The following is a 14,313-nucleotide window of genomic DNA, read 5'->3' as shown; positions in this document are numbered from 1 at the left end:
TATCCATGTGGCTATGTAGAATAGAAGCCTAGGTAAATCCCACACACAGATCAGGCCACTGCTAGCCAAAGTTGTAGGTAAGGACAGTTTTTATCTAAGACTTATCATCTTCAATTAAACAGTGTCCCTTTTTTGTGCCCAATACCTTTGTAGCATGCTCTGGCTGCCCAGGTACCCCTTAATGCAGTAACCCACATGGAGTCTCCTTTTATAGGCAACAATTCATGCTCTGAATTTTTTTTTTTTTTTGCTACCCTTTATCAAAAATTGCTCATACCTGATCTTCTTCTCTTGGATTTAATTGTCTATCTTCCCCAGCCAGAATGAAAGTTCTCTAGGGACCTTTGTCTGCCTTTTTTCAGTGGGGGAATCCCAGCACCCATCTGGCACACAGAAGAAAGAACACACCCACCTATGCCATATATCAGTAGCTACTCAAGGCTTAAGTGAGGACTTACAGGGTGAGATATGGCCAACAGGAATATACTCTTTGTCCTGCCGAGTGCTTGAAACTTTTTTTTTCTAAGTTGAGAACATTCATTTAAAAATCTTAGCTTCCCTGAAAAAGATAGGAGATCTGGTAACACTGGCAAGTACCTTTCCTCCCTTGAATGGGGCATGGCCTTCCCATGTCCCTACCACTCCCTCTGGCTTCCCTAGACTGAAACTGTGTCAGATCCAATATTGAGAAGCGAGGGGTCAAATTTTAGAATATCAGCATATTGCACTTGGCCTGTAGTTGCCCTATTTGTTGGAGGTATTAGAATTTGTGAATGTGACTCCAGTCTTTAAATATTTTCCTTACAGATAATGTCTTTCTGTTTTGTCTGAAACTTTAAAATGTATAATAACATGGTTAGGAATGTCACACATTGTGGCAGGAGAAGTATTTTGGGCTGGGAGACCTTCCAGGTCACACCATGGACTGGGGCCACTCTTTCTTTCTGTGTGTAGACCCTTTGCTTGGGAAAAATTGAGATCTCTAGGTTCTTCCCATTTTCCTGAGAACTCTTTTCCCCAAAACCCTCAGTGATTGTACTATATTCATTGCCTCTTAGTAATACCTCTTTTTGTATTTGGATGCCGTTTTCCTCCCAGATAGCCATATTCATAGAGCCATTGCAAATGCTCATCTAATGCTTAATTCAGTGGGGAGCATATTTCTTGTCACTAAATGTATATGCAATGATGGCTTGACCATAGTGTACTTAACACAGCATGGGAGCAGCCAGTTAGAGACCATTGGTGATGGAGAACAGCAAAGGTGTCCAGGAAGACCACTCAGACCTTGGACTAATTCTCCTCTTGTTTGACTAGGCACATAATTACGAATCACTGGATAAGAGCAAACCACTCGGTTGTTTAACATTTGGGGGAACAAACTTGGTGTCACCTATGAGAGACATGGGTCACTTCTCTGTATCTGATTGGCTAAGAACCATACTAATTCAGAGATTGCTGCTTAGAGGGTGGGGAGAAATTATATCACAAAAGATTCCCATAACTATGGCTTTATCTAAAATGGTATAGTTATCAAAGCCAAATCATCCTATATAATAAAAGGCTAATATGCAAATCGACCGAATGGCGGAATGACTGGTCGCTATGATGCAAACTGACCACCAGGGAGCAGATGGTCAATGCAGGAGCTGCCCCCTGGTGGTCAGTGCACTCCCACAGGGGGAGCGCCGCTCAGCCAGAAGCCGGGCTCATAGATGGTGAGCGCAGCAGCAGTGGTGGGAGGTAAGGATGTCCAACTGCCAGCTTAGGCCTGGTCCCTGGAGGGAGCAGGCCTAAGCCATCAGTCAGACATCACCCAAGGGCTCCTGGACTGTGAGAGGGCACAGGCCGAGCTGAGGGACATCCTCCCCCCACCCAGTGCATGAATTTCATGCACCGGGCTTCTAGTGTCAATATAAAAAATTGTTTTTGTTAAGTGAAATGTACTGGACTTAGAGAATATAGTATACAACTTTATCCTCACAACCTTCTTTAGCCTATGTTAATATTCTAAATATAATGCTTTAGGTTTAGGAATCCTAGTATATCTCTTTTTAAGCAACCTATATTCAACATATACCTTTGTTTAAAGAATAGTTTATGATTTTTGAGAGAGGGAAGGAAAGAGAGAAACATCCATGTGAGAGGAACATCCATCAGCTGCCTCCTGCATGCTCCCTACTGGGGATCAAGCCCACAACCCTGGGCATGTACCCTGACCAGGAATCAAACCAGCAACCTCTCGGTGCACAGGTTGATGCCCAATCAACTGAGCCACACCAGCCAGGGTCAATTTTTCATTTTTAAGCTAAAATAAAGGATTTAATATGTAGGCACTTTCCATGTTTAAGGCACAACAAAAAACAAGCCAGGTGAAGTTGCTTTTTTCCTACAGCTTACATTCAGTTGTTGTTTAATAAACAAATGAGCAAATGAATTAGTGCATCAGGTAGATGATGGCTATGGGGGGAAAGGTAACATGAGGAGGTAGGGGAGGGGAGGATGCATGGCAAGGGATGATCTTTTACTGAATGAGGTGAGGGAAGGTGATATTTGGTCTGAGACCTATTGGGGTAAGAGAGCCAGTCATGCAGAGACTGGGCAGAGTGTCCCAGGGAGGTGGAAAGGCAAGTGCATGCGTTCAGTGTGCTCAAGCATCAGCAAGGTGGCCAGCCAGCCTGGAAAGGAATGAGCATGGAAAAGAAGAGGTAATGTCACAGCCCTAGCCAGTTTGGCTCAGTGGATAGAGCATTGGCCTGTGGACCCAAGGGTCCCGGGTTTGATTCCTGTCAAGGGCACATACCTCGGTTGCAGGCTCCTTGCTGACCCGAGCCCTGGTCGGGGCACGTGCAAAAGGCAACCAATCTATGTGTTTCTCTCATATTGATGTTCTTCTCTGTCTTTCCTTCTCTCTGCCACTCCCTCTAAAAATCAATGGAAAAATACCCTCAGGTGAGGATTTAAAAAAAAAAAAGTAATGTCACAAAGGAGCCAGAAAGCAGACTTGCAGGGCCTTCTGGGACATTGTGAAGACTTTAAACCGTTATGTCAAGGATGATGGCAAGCTGTTGGAAGATTTTAAGCATGGGAGTAACTTAATAACATTTACATTTTAAAACCAATGGTAAGTCTCAGCTGGGTGACTCAGTTGCTTGGAGCATTGTCCCATACACCAAAAGGTTGCAGGTTCGATGCCTGGTCAGGACACATCCCTAGGTTGTGGGTTCGATACCCGGTTAGGGCGCATATGGGAGGCAATCGATCAATGTTTCTCTCACACATTGATGTCAGAGCATGGGTTCCTAATCTTTAAATTCAGAATTGTATCTCACTACCACAGATTTCTTTAATAATCTTAATTATTATTTTCAATGCATTTAAAAACATTATTCTGAGAAAGGAAATCATAGGCCTTCCCAGATTGTCAATGGGGCCTGTGAGTGTAGAGAGTGTGTGAAAGGACTCAATTAATTTGTTTGAATCTAAGCAGCACTGCAAATGGCACTGGGTTATAATGTTTGGGAGAGGAGGGGAAGTGCTGAGCACATGCCAAGGCTCACAAAGAGGCTAACCATAGCCAGGTGACCACTTGTTCCAACCTGGCCAGGATTGTCCCCATGTATGACTTTGTCCTGGTGCAATTATTACTGCCACCTCCTTTCACTCTCACAAGTGTCCCAGTAAGAACGTAAATTAAATGCCCCCCCCCCCACACACACACCCCTTGCTGATAGCTATAGCTATTATCAAGAAAGCAATGGTGTCTAGCCAGAATGGCTCAGTTGGTTGAGCATGATGAGTGTTGTCCCTGTCCTATGTACCAAAAGGTTCTCGGTCCTCAGGCCACATACCTGGGCTGGCAACCAATCAATGTTTCTCTCTCACATCTCTCTCTCTCTCTCTCTCTTCCTCTCTCTCTCTCTCTTCCTCTCTCTCTCTCTCTCTCTCCCTCTCTCTCCCTCTCTCTTCCTCTCTCTAAGCACATCCTCAGTTGAGGATTTTAAGAAAAAGAAGGCAGTGGTGATAAATGTAGTGAATTGAGTGCCTTTTCCAGTACGTGTGGTAGGGGCTGCCAATCCTGAATTTGGGCTTATTTCTATAATGAATGGGTAATCAAAGTTAGAATATTATGCAAAAATATGATGAAAAAAATACTGTTTTAATCGTAATTATTTCTCTTTCACAGCCAAAAAAGAGCATAAAATGGAAGAAAGTCACCTGGAGAATGCTCAGAAAAGGTAAGCAGCTCTAACTTGGCCCCAGCTCTTTCTTTGACTAGCCATTTTATTGTTATTATTAATTATTATTATTATTATTATTAAGTACATTCCACATTGCTGTGCAACCATAACTACCATCTATATCCTGAAATTTTCATTTTCTTCAAAGGCAACTCTGGATCCATTAAACTCTAACTCCCCATTTCCTTCCCCCAGCCCTTGGCAACCACCATTCTAATATCTGTCTCTGTGACTTTGACTGCTCTAGTGACCTCCTGTAAGTGGACTCATACAGTACTTTTCCTTTTGTGACTGGCTTGTTTCATCCACATGTCTGACTGACGATTCTTTTGGCCCCATTTGTTAAGACTATGCTTCCATGAACAATAACAGCCTGTGGAGAGCTGGAGTGAAAACACTGTGACAGGACTTGGGAATATTTTTCCTCAAGAAGCAAGAGATTTAAAAAAAAAAAAAAAAAGCAGGAGATCATTGGGAAGTGACTCGCCTACCTCCCATGTCATGACGCTAGTTCCATCTCTTCGCCTCTCCTCCATCACTCTGCTCCTGAACCACTTCCTGGGAGTCAGGAACAACATGATCCTTCCTAGCATTACAACTAGATTCAACCAGTTACTACAAACACCTAAGAGGCTTACTGTGTCTTTCCTCAGAGCCTAGAGGACATCTCGGGGAGAAGTTTTCTATATGGAAAACTCCCACAGAACTGGTCAGAGACCTCAGAGGTCTCCTATTCAAGCTCTCCCCTACTTCACACCTCTTGTTTGCTCTTCTCTCTCTCAATGGCCATCAGATGGTAGAGGCCAATAATCACCAGCTGTGGCCACCAGATGGGCTTTCTTTTTATCAGTTGGCCAGGTTAGTCCGTGTGGCTACCCCTCCCTCTTAGAGGAGGAATGGGAATATACTGAGGCTTTCTCATATTCAGCTCAGAAAATTGAGATAAATTTTGCTGGTACATTTCTAAAAGTACTAGAAAATTAAATAAGAGGTAAGAGCAGGAAGAGGCACATATGGAAAAAAATGGGCTTTACAAATACGCGAGGAGAGGAGTTCACTAAATGCAAATGAACAAACTCTACAAATGAGCCCTTCTCCCAGGGGCTCTGAAAGACTGAACCGGTGCCGTCTGCTCTGTTTTGACAAGTCCCACATCCTGCCCTGCTCTCCACTGTACTCGCCAATAAAATTGAAATGCAGATGAGAGCGAGGTGAAGGCAAACCCTCCATTTTCCTAAGTGCAGACATGTTCTTGAACCGTGACTTTATCTTCACATGATAATCTTGACAATGAAGACAGTCACCTGATTGTGTGTGTGTGGATTTCTGTGCCCCTGTATTGGCCTTACCCCTACAGGAAGCTCCCCGTCCTCCGTGTGTAAAAGCGCTGCGTCTGTGTTACAGAAATAATCAGCATGCATAAAAGAGACCCTCAACTAGGGGCACATGAGTATCAGGCCAAACAGAAATTCGGTTTCTGGGGTGGATGTCGCTTCTAATACTTCTTCAAGATTCTTGCGTAAGGAACAGGGGGCCCACCTCCGAGGGGCCGAAGCTGCTGCTGTGCATTAGCCATGCTGAGGGGGGCCATAAATTCTGGTTGTCAGCGTTTTCCGTGACTTTGTGGTGAAGGTAGTCTAGCTTTCATGTCATACATGAAATATGTCCGATCCCATCTTTAATGTAGAAACCACAGTTGTTTGGTTGCCCTCTTTAAGGAGGTTGGTGGTCAGTGTTGCAATATTCGTGTGAGATTTAGGAAATTCTCATGTTTTATTCTCAAGAGAAACAATTTACTCTGAGGCAAAGGAATATTTGCTTTTCCTAAGCAGTTTCTGAAGGCACGCATGTAAAACAGTAAGTGGATGTGTTCCACTCTGGCCTCTCCGCGCTGCAGAAGTAAAACCGTTCAGTTGGCCACGGGCTCTTTGATAGAATCATCGTCTGCACTTTAGAAATGTTTAGCTGAATTGTAAAGACACAGATCAGAGAGGAATTGTAGCAGGGAGAAAAGGAGTCAGGGAATAGTTTAGAGTGAAGTCAAGAAGTTATGTGAAACATGATCAGAAATCCATCCACTTGTTAGAAGTCGAAAGCTAATTTAGAGTCATGTGCTGGCAAATAAAAGTTTTGGAAAGCATGATTGCCCCTTTGTCTGTTGAAGAAAATTCTCCTGACTGCTTAAGATCTATAATTTTCATGCCCAAATTTCGGAAGATTTTCAATCATCCGTCTTCTGTGAATCAAAATTGAATTTGAGAAAAAGAGAGTTTTGCTTGGGAGGACAGTGGCCTAGACTTTATCAGGTAGCTGCAGGTTCATAGACCAGCTTTTAGCTTTTCCTTGGGCAAAGGAAGAGCACTGAATTCAAACAAGGCGCACCTCGGAGCAGCTGCTCTCCATCACAGCTGCGGTGCCAAGGCCAGGCCATTCTCTGCGACTCTGTTTACTTTGGTTCTTCTGAAGAGGCTCGCTTGCCTTCTTAGTTCCCAAAGCACATAGCGGGGAAATGCTCGAGTTCTGCCTTTCCTTTAGTTTTCGCCCCCTCCGAGGGTGAGTAAGCGGGACCTCACAGCTCCCAGGGGAGCGGGGGAGGTACATGGTTAGCTTCAGTTCAGAGCTGGGGAAAGCGAGGCCGCAGGATGATGGCATGCTTTCCTCAAGCTCTGCGATCGCCCCCAAACAGAGCTGCCCCTCTCTGCAACAGCACAGTGCGTGCAATGCCCTGGTCTCGCACTCGAGACTCCCAGTAAGGCTCCAGCTGTGGGGGTGATTTGAGAAGCAAGGACTGGGGCTCTGTGCTCTTCACTGTGTCCTGCTGGGCTGTAGGAAGACTCACCTTGGAAGACTTTCTCCTCTCTATTGATGCGCAAAGAAATATGGTTCTGTATAGAAGGTGAGCATCTGGAAGAGAAGGAAATAATGATTTGCTTTGCTGGGGGCAACACACATTATGGAAGATACAGGGGCAACTGTGTCTAAAGTGGGAATGGGGGGGGAGGGGCACTGTTGTATTTCTTGAATGCCCGGGTCAGCGAGCATGAGCCACAGGGACGGAGGGAGGAAAAAGCATTTCCCTGAGAATCAGGAGGCCCAAGATTAGCCCAACGCTGCCAATAAAAAGGGACATTCAGTCTTTCCAGGTGTTTGTTTCCTCATCTGTAAAATGAGAACATTGGACAAGTTGACGTGTAAGTCTCTACCAATTCGAAAGCCCCAGGACCCTGTAAGAAAACCGTGGCCGGTTCCTATAGTTCACAAAACTCTCTACAATGCATGTCCATGCTGCATTAATATAATTTTCATTTTGAATGAAATAAAACTAGATGCCATAGAGTGTGCTTTGGTGTTATCAGTATTCTGCTTGCCACAAAATGGGTCCCGGCTGGGTGAAAGTGGACATTGCTACTTTCTTCCATTGCTGGTTTTGCGCCAAAATATGCATGTTTGGTATTAGAAGAGAGTCCCTTAAGAAATTACTGCAGTTGTTGCCTTTCTCCACTTATACACTTCCAGTCGTTTAATAACTGGGAGCCAAAATTCCCTGACCAGTAGTTTTAATTTGCATTAAAAACAGATTTATTATTTACAGAAGCACAAAGAATTTATGGGACTCAGAGCTGCAGCCCCAGCTTGGATCTCGCCTAATCATAGCCATGGAATCAATTAACAGTTCATCTGTGAACTGTGGTAAAATCTTATGAGATACATATTGGCCAATAACTGAGAACGAGATGAAAGTATGCTCCGTAATAGTAACGGGGCTTCGGGGTTTTACAATCGCCATTGAATAGAGTTCCATTAGGAACTCAGTATTCAGGATGGCCACAAAAAAATGCTGTGTCTGAACAGATGATAGAGCATTGAGTAGCCATAAACCTGGCCAGCCATTCCTGCTTTGATTAGTTTCCAACACCCTAGAAAAGGGAGCCATTTATTTAAGTGTTCTTGCTCATGGCAAATGAGCTTGTGAGGCTTGGGGTGGGTGGGGGCGGCTGGGTAGAAAGATTGAGTGCAGAGCTATAAATTGCTGCAAAGCTAGTGCCTCCAAGAAGGGCTGCTTGGGAGGCCCGGCTAGTCTGGTGTGAGAGTCCATGGGGTAGGTCAGGAGGCTCTTAGTGATATCTGGGAATCTACTTTGCAAAACCTGGTCCAGATTGGAGATCATTTATTAAGATCAAAGATGATTTTCCATCCAAACCTTGCTATGCCCTCAACTGTACATATACTTTTGTGCATTTGGTGGTCTGTATTCTTGTATCATATAAAGCTTTAAAAATGTAGCCTTCTTAAAGATCATAGAGGTTCAGTCCCTTATCTTACCCTTGAGAAAATTGAGCCTGATGCTGAGTGATCGGCCCCAGGTTACAACGCCAGAGGGTACCAGAATAGGAGAGAACAGTCTTGATTTTTCCATGAAACACTCAGCAGATTAATTATTCCCACTGGGCTCTCTAACTGACCACTGCTTCATGCCACGGAGTCAGTATGCCAGCAGCGTTCCCCGTCATCATTAAACTTCAAGTGAAGAGCAGGTACATGACATAGATTGGAGATGAAGAACAAACTCAAAAAGTTTTACCTGTATACCCCCCGGACTTACACATGCTGGATTTTACATGGATAAGATATGATGAAGAGTATCCCCAGTCAAATTGAATTTCTTGGAAAGTGGATTTGAGCAAATGGGTTTTCTGGGGTTTAGGATAAACCACAGTAATGGAGACAGGGAGTGGAGAAGTGGGAAACTGCCCTCGGGGTCCCCCACCCACCCTAATGGTGTTGACAGTTTCTCACCCTCTCCCTCACTCTGTTTTCCCCTCTTGCCTGTTGCAGTTTTGAAACGACAGTGGGATATTTTGGGATGAAGCCAAAGTCTGGTGAGAAAGAGATCACTCCAAACTACGTGTTTATGGTGTGGTACGAGTTCTGCAGTGACTTCAAGACGATTTGGAAACGGGAAAGTAAAAACATATCTAAAGAAAGGTAAGTTCCGACAGAGTCACAAATACCCCCTTGGGGAGTCCAGGAAACTGCCTCCTCAGACCTAGCAAAGCGCACACATTTCACACGCGTCAGTGTTGTCTTTCAGGCCAAGTGGCCATGAGGAAGGATGATTGCCTCAGGGCTCCTAGGGCAGTTCGGGGGAGGCTTGCTGTCCGCACAAGCAGATACCCTCACGTGGTCCGATAAGTTACACTTTCTTAACCCCTTCCAATTACTAGCTAGTAAATGAAAGGGGAGCTGTGCTAATTTGCAACAGATTGCTTCTCTGCGTATTTTCATGTTGGCCCAGGCTAAATGAGGCAGCCTTGCTGTCGCAGACAGTACAGACAAATAAAAGTGAATGCTTTTCCCATTAATATACTGAACTTGCATCAAAGGGAAATCTCTGAGACTCGGGCCACACTTAACACAGTGTTGAAGCCCGCTCTGGATTTACAGCGCCACTTCTGACTGCCCGTATCCTGCTGAGGACATCAAACTGCCTGCCGCTCAGCCTCAGTGCAGCCTCCTGATTTTATTAGCTGGGGGTAGAAGGAAAGCCTCGGCTCTGAATGCGGGGAGGTGTGTGTGTGCGCGCATGTGTGTGTTCATTCTGAGAAAGAGCATTTCTGCTTGATCACTGTTTTGATCAGGTTGCCACTGTTGTACAGAGGGTGTCACGGATTTAAACTTCAAACAGGTCTTGCTACTACCCCTGCAGAACAGATGCATAAGAGTGTCACTCAAAGTAGGGCGGAAGGAGACAAAAAAAAATCCTACAAATTAAGGGAAATGATTCATTTAACGAAAGCATCTATATCTCACTAAAATTGAGACCTAAAATTCCTACATTCAGTGCTTTTGTTCTTTACTTTGTAATCAGAGAAAAAGCATATGCATAATATACCTACACACACACACAATACACTAATATATTTCACCTTAAAAAGCTATTTTTAAAAGTGACCAAAAGTTAGAGATTTTTGACCCAATATTGCTGAGTCTCTAAATATTTTCTCTTTTCAAAAGACTGCTTTCTTTCTAAGGAAGTCAAAGAGCTTCAAAAATGTTTATCAGCATATCTTCCCACCATTACCTCTTTGGGAACATGGGAATTAACATTAGTACATCCATTCTATGGAGAAGCGGAAGCAGAGAAATAGTTAAGTGACATTTTAAACAAAAAGATCATTGATAATAACATGGAAAAAAAATTCTAAAAACCTTGACACCTACCTCATTTGCTCTTGCCCTGTAGCCGCTTATTTAACCCTTTCAGCTTCCAAGGAATAAATTCTGTCTTGTGAGCTTCATAGGAAAGTGGTAGCACCAAGCTCCTCTCCCTCCCCATGTCCATACCTGACAGCCAGGAAACCAGCAGTGGGCTCTGAATGCATGACTTTTGCTTAAGATTTTGCGCCTCACATGTTGCGCATTGTCCTTACTGAATTTGCCCTTGAGGAAGGAGCCCTAAAATGGTCCAAAAACCAAAAACAACTGAGAGGGTAATTGATTGCTTTTCGTTATAATAATCTTCAGTTAAAATATGCAAGTGTAATCCTAACTTAAGAAGTTTTTTCCCCTGTCACTGAAGTTAGACCCGATAAATTGTGGGTCTGCAGGGGTGGTGGCTGGCGTCCTTTAACATGACGTGTCCTCTGACTCCGAGCCGCAGGCATTTGCAGCACCGCTTCCTGGGTGCAGCTGGTGAATTGCCCACTTCACACTCTGTAAACCAACACCTTCCAAGGGTCATGACTTCCCAGGCCCCTCTTTAGTTCTCGCTGAGCGATTCCAGGGGTCTCTTCATTCCAGCCGCGCTGTGCGAGATGGATCACCGAGGTTTCCAACCTAAACAGCAGCATCTCCCAATGTTAACGATGCCTCATAAAATATTTTTGGAAGCAGCTTGTTTACAAAAATCTATTTGCTAAGAGATGTTAGCACATTATGTTTATTACTGCTCAGCCAGTTAAACAAATTGATTAATAACCCGGGTTTTCTTCTGAAGTGAGGATTTTTTTTATAATTGTCCTCTGTCTGCTAAAGATTTTAGATTTTAAACAGTTTTGAATCACATATTACTCTGGTAAAATAAGCAAATCAACTTGAATTCTATTGTAATTAAAATAAGAAACAATATGATTACTTTGTTTGACACCTAATTAATGATGTTTGATATTATCATTTTTTATTATACTATTCCCAGAAATCCAATAAATCCCAACAACGCTAAATGTCACGAGGTAACATAACATAGTACAAAGTCATCCTCAAAACAAAAATAATTCAAATAAAAACCGGATGGCTTGTATGTATGAGAAAAAAGAAAACAATGGTTCGGATCGCATCAGGAGAAATTGCACCCACTTGATTTTTAGATCTATTTGAAACCCAACTAAAACCCCAGATATTGGGGGAAATGAAGGATCAATAATAGTGTTTTTTAAGGGACAGAATCACCTCTAAATGGAATGGAAGTATTGAAACTACTTTGAGCCACTTGAGTGGTAGAGATTCTTTACTTCTTTCTCTGCTTAGTATGGTTTCCAGGAAAACACATTCATTAGCCTAATCACAGTTGCACTGATGCGGCTCCATGTGAGGGTAGCAACTGTCCGTTGTGGGACCCAGGACAACCTCTAAGCACACAAATGACTATAAAAGCGCCCATTGTTCTTGTGCCTTGTGAGCGCTATGGTTTACCTGCAGATTAACTATACCCAGGAGAAGAGCAAGCTACTTTATGATGGTATATTGATAGCATTAAGCTTTCCTTGTCATTTAAGCCAATATTAGGCAAAATAGAAAACGGCTGTGTCCAGGCACAAATGCATAATGCACCACCCCTAGATCTTCCTTCTGTCACCCGCCCAGTTCTCATGCAGCCCCTAGTCTTAGAACTCATCCTCCAGTGACATGTACCAGGCCCTTCCCTTACCCCTTATAAGTACAAGCAGTGCCTGCTCAGTGGTGTGAAACAGACCTTTAGATAGAGAGTTAGAAACGAGCGTTCTTACGCCATTATTTTGGTACACAATGTGCGGCCAGTCATTTATTATTTCTTGGAGGACCTAATGACATATCACATCTGTAAAGTGTATAGGTTGGGAGGAAGCAGCAACTAAAAGTACACGATGATCTCTTCTAGCTTGAAATCTCTATAAATCTAGAAACTACTTTCCTAATATTCCATAAACTGTGTTTCATTTCTGAAATACTCTTTACCTTTAGTCTTGAGCGCATTAGGGAAGATATTTCAAGCCAGTGTCTTGCAGTGAGTCAGGGAGGTTTGGGGAGGGAGAATTTTCCTTGCCCTCTTGGAATTGGTGAATGTCTACAGCTACCTTGTCTTATGCCCCCAGTTCTTTCCCTAAAATACTGATGTTGGTCCTAAAGACCACATTTTTTAATGAAAGTGTACATGCAAAAAAAAATCCTTTCCTCTGCTCATCTGTATCCAACATTGAGCATATGGCTTTTTAAAGTTTATCGTGATTTTTATTCTCAGAAACAGCTTTGCCTCAATTGCACCTTCTCATGCACTTTTGTATTTGTGCCTCTTGATGTGCAAACATTCCCTAGATATTTGTAATGCACATCTCTTCCACCTATTAAGTCGGCCGATTATTCAAGCACATGCATAATTGGAAGGAACCAACCTAATTGTTGCTGCTATGTTCATTACTATGCTTTACTCATTTTCTGCTTTTTCTTTTTTCTGTTTAATTACTCTGGGATATAAGACCCTTCCTTATGAAATGTCCCACTATTTAGGATATCCTCAGACTACTCCCCACATATGACCACACATGCATACATAGTGGCCACAAACCGCTACCACCCACAAAATGAGCTATGAATTTGCCAAAAGGGAAAGAAGTCCCCAGGGAGCCATGACTCCAGGAATAAAGTCTTGGCAAATAATTCACCCCGAGCCAAAGCAAACTGTCCAAGTGCCATTTAAAAAACCCATAATGGGTGAGTCATGAGTGAATAAGGAGCTTGGTGAATTTTATGTGAAATGCAAATAAGAAATTTTATTATACACATAGCTATAATTTACACCATTGTTGTTTTTTTTTAGTTCAGCTAAATACCAACAGGGTTTTTGTTGTAACTATATCATTTGCAGCTATTATGGTTAATTATGTAACTGCCATTCCCTTGACAGCAGATGGTTCAGAGCTGCTGTGGGGTTACCCCAAAAGCTGTTCTCAGAGCTCCCTGTTGCTCAGGTCACTTTAGGAGCAGGAGTTGGGAACTTAGAGAGACCATCACTCAGCCCACAAAGGGGCAATTGATTGCAGTGTAGACGATGTAGGAATTCTTCTCTTCAGATGAGAAAGTTATTCCTGGAAAAAATTCCATGAACTAACATTTTTATTTATTGAAATCTGCTTTCCTGCTGACATGCAAACATGATCATTACAGTAACTTCTCACAAGTTAATGTTCCCTTCCCTGGCCCTCTCTTATGTGGTTAAATGGTTTGTGTACACTTAACTGCTCAGAAGCTTCGTATTTCAAGGGACCCCTTTAATAATACAAATCACCCTCTAGTTGACTGGCAAAACTTCGAATTTCCCCAAGTCACATTTGAAGGCAGCTCTGTACAAATCCACAAACAGTAAATGTCCCAAAGAGCTAACTAATAAACAGGATTATCATAATCACAAAAAATAAAACCTGCTTATTTCCCAAGCAGTAAATTTAAAATTACTTCTGCAAAATTAAAACTATGCTATGAATAAGGAGAGGAGATGGTAGACTTTAAAATGGTAAGAACGGTAAAATCATTGATTTTTTTGAAAAGTAAAACACCTCTTTTGAGTCCCTTTCCTGTGGAAACTATTGTTCTCTCTCGCTTTCCTTTTCCTTTTGACTTCTTAAAAGAAGAGTTTATGTTAATTTCTTCACTTCTTTTTCCTTAGCATGTGCTTAGTCCTTCCTGTATCATTAAGGACAAAGCCTCAGTTGCCATAACAAAGACCAAAATAACTGTTGCTTAAATGAGAAAATTTTGTTATTGTTAATCCTCACCTGAGGATATTTTTCCATTGATTTTGAGAGAGAGAGAGAGAGAG

General features: G+C 42.8%; 1 protein-coding gene across 1 annotated transcript in view; it reads left to right on the top strand.

The window, feature by feature from the left end:
• The window catches only part of FMN1 (formin 1), a 302,227-nt gene that overhangs the window by 253,479 nt on the left and 34,435 nt on the right, over positions 1-14,313 (top strand). Inside the window, exons 14-15 of the mRNA XM_059705564.1 lie at positions 4,187-4,238; positions 9,078-9,227. Coding sequence (XP_059561547.1) covers positions 4,187-4,238; positions 9,078-9,227 — 202 coding nt within the window. The remainder of the gene's footprint in view (positions 1-4,186; positions 4,239-9,077; positions 9,228-14,313) is intronic.

Source organism: Myotis daubentonii, chromosome 1 (genome assembly GCF_963259705.1).
Source record: "Myotis daubentonii chromosome 1, mMyoDau2.1, whole genome shotgun sequence".
Taxonomy (NCBI): Eukaryota; Metazoa; Chordata; class Mammalia; order Chiroptera; family Vespertilionidae; genus Myotis; species Myotis daubentonii.
The sequence above is the reverse complement of the archived record's forward strand: the minus strand, read 5'-3'. Positions and strand labels throughout refer to the sequence as shown.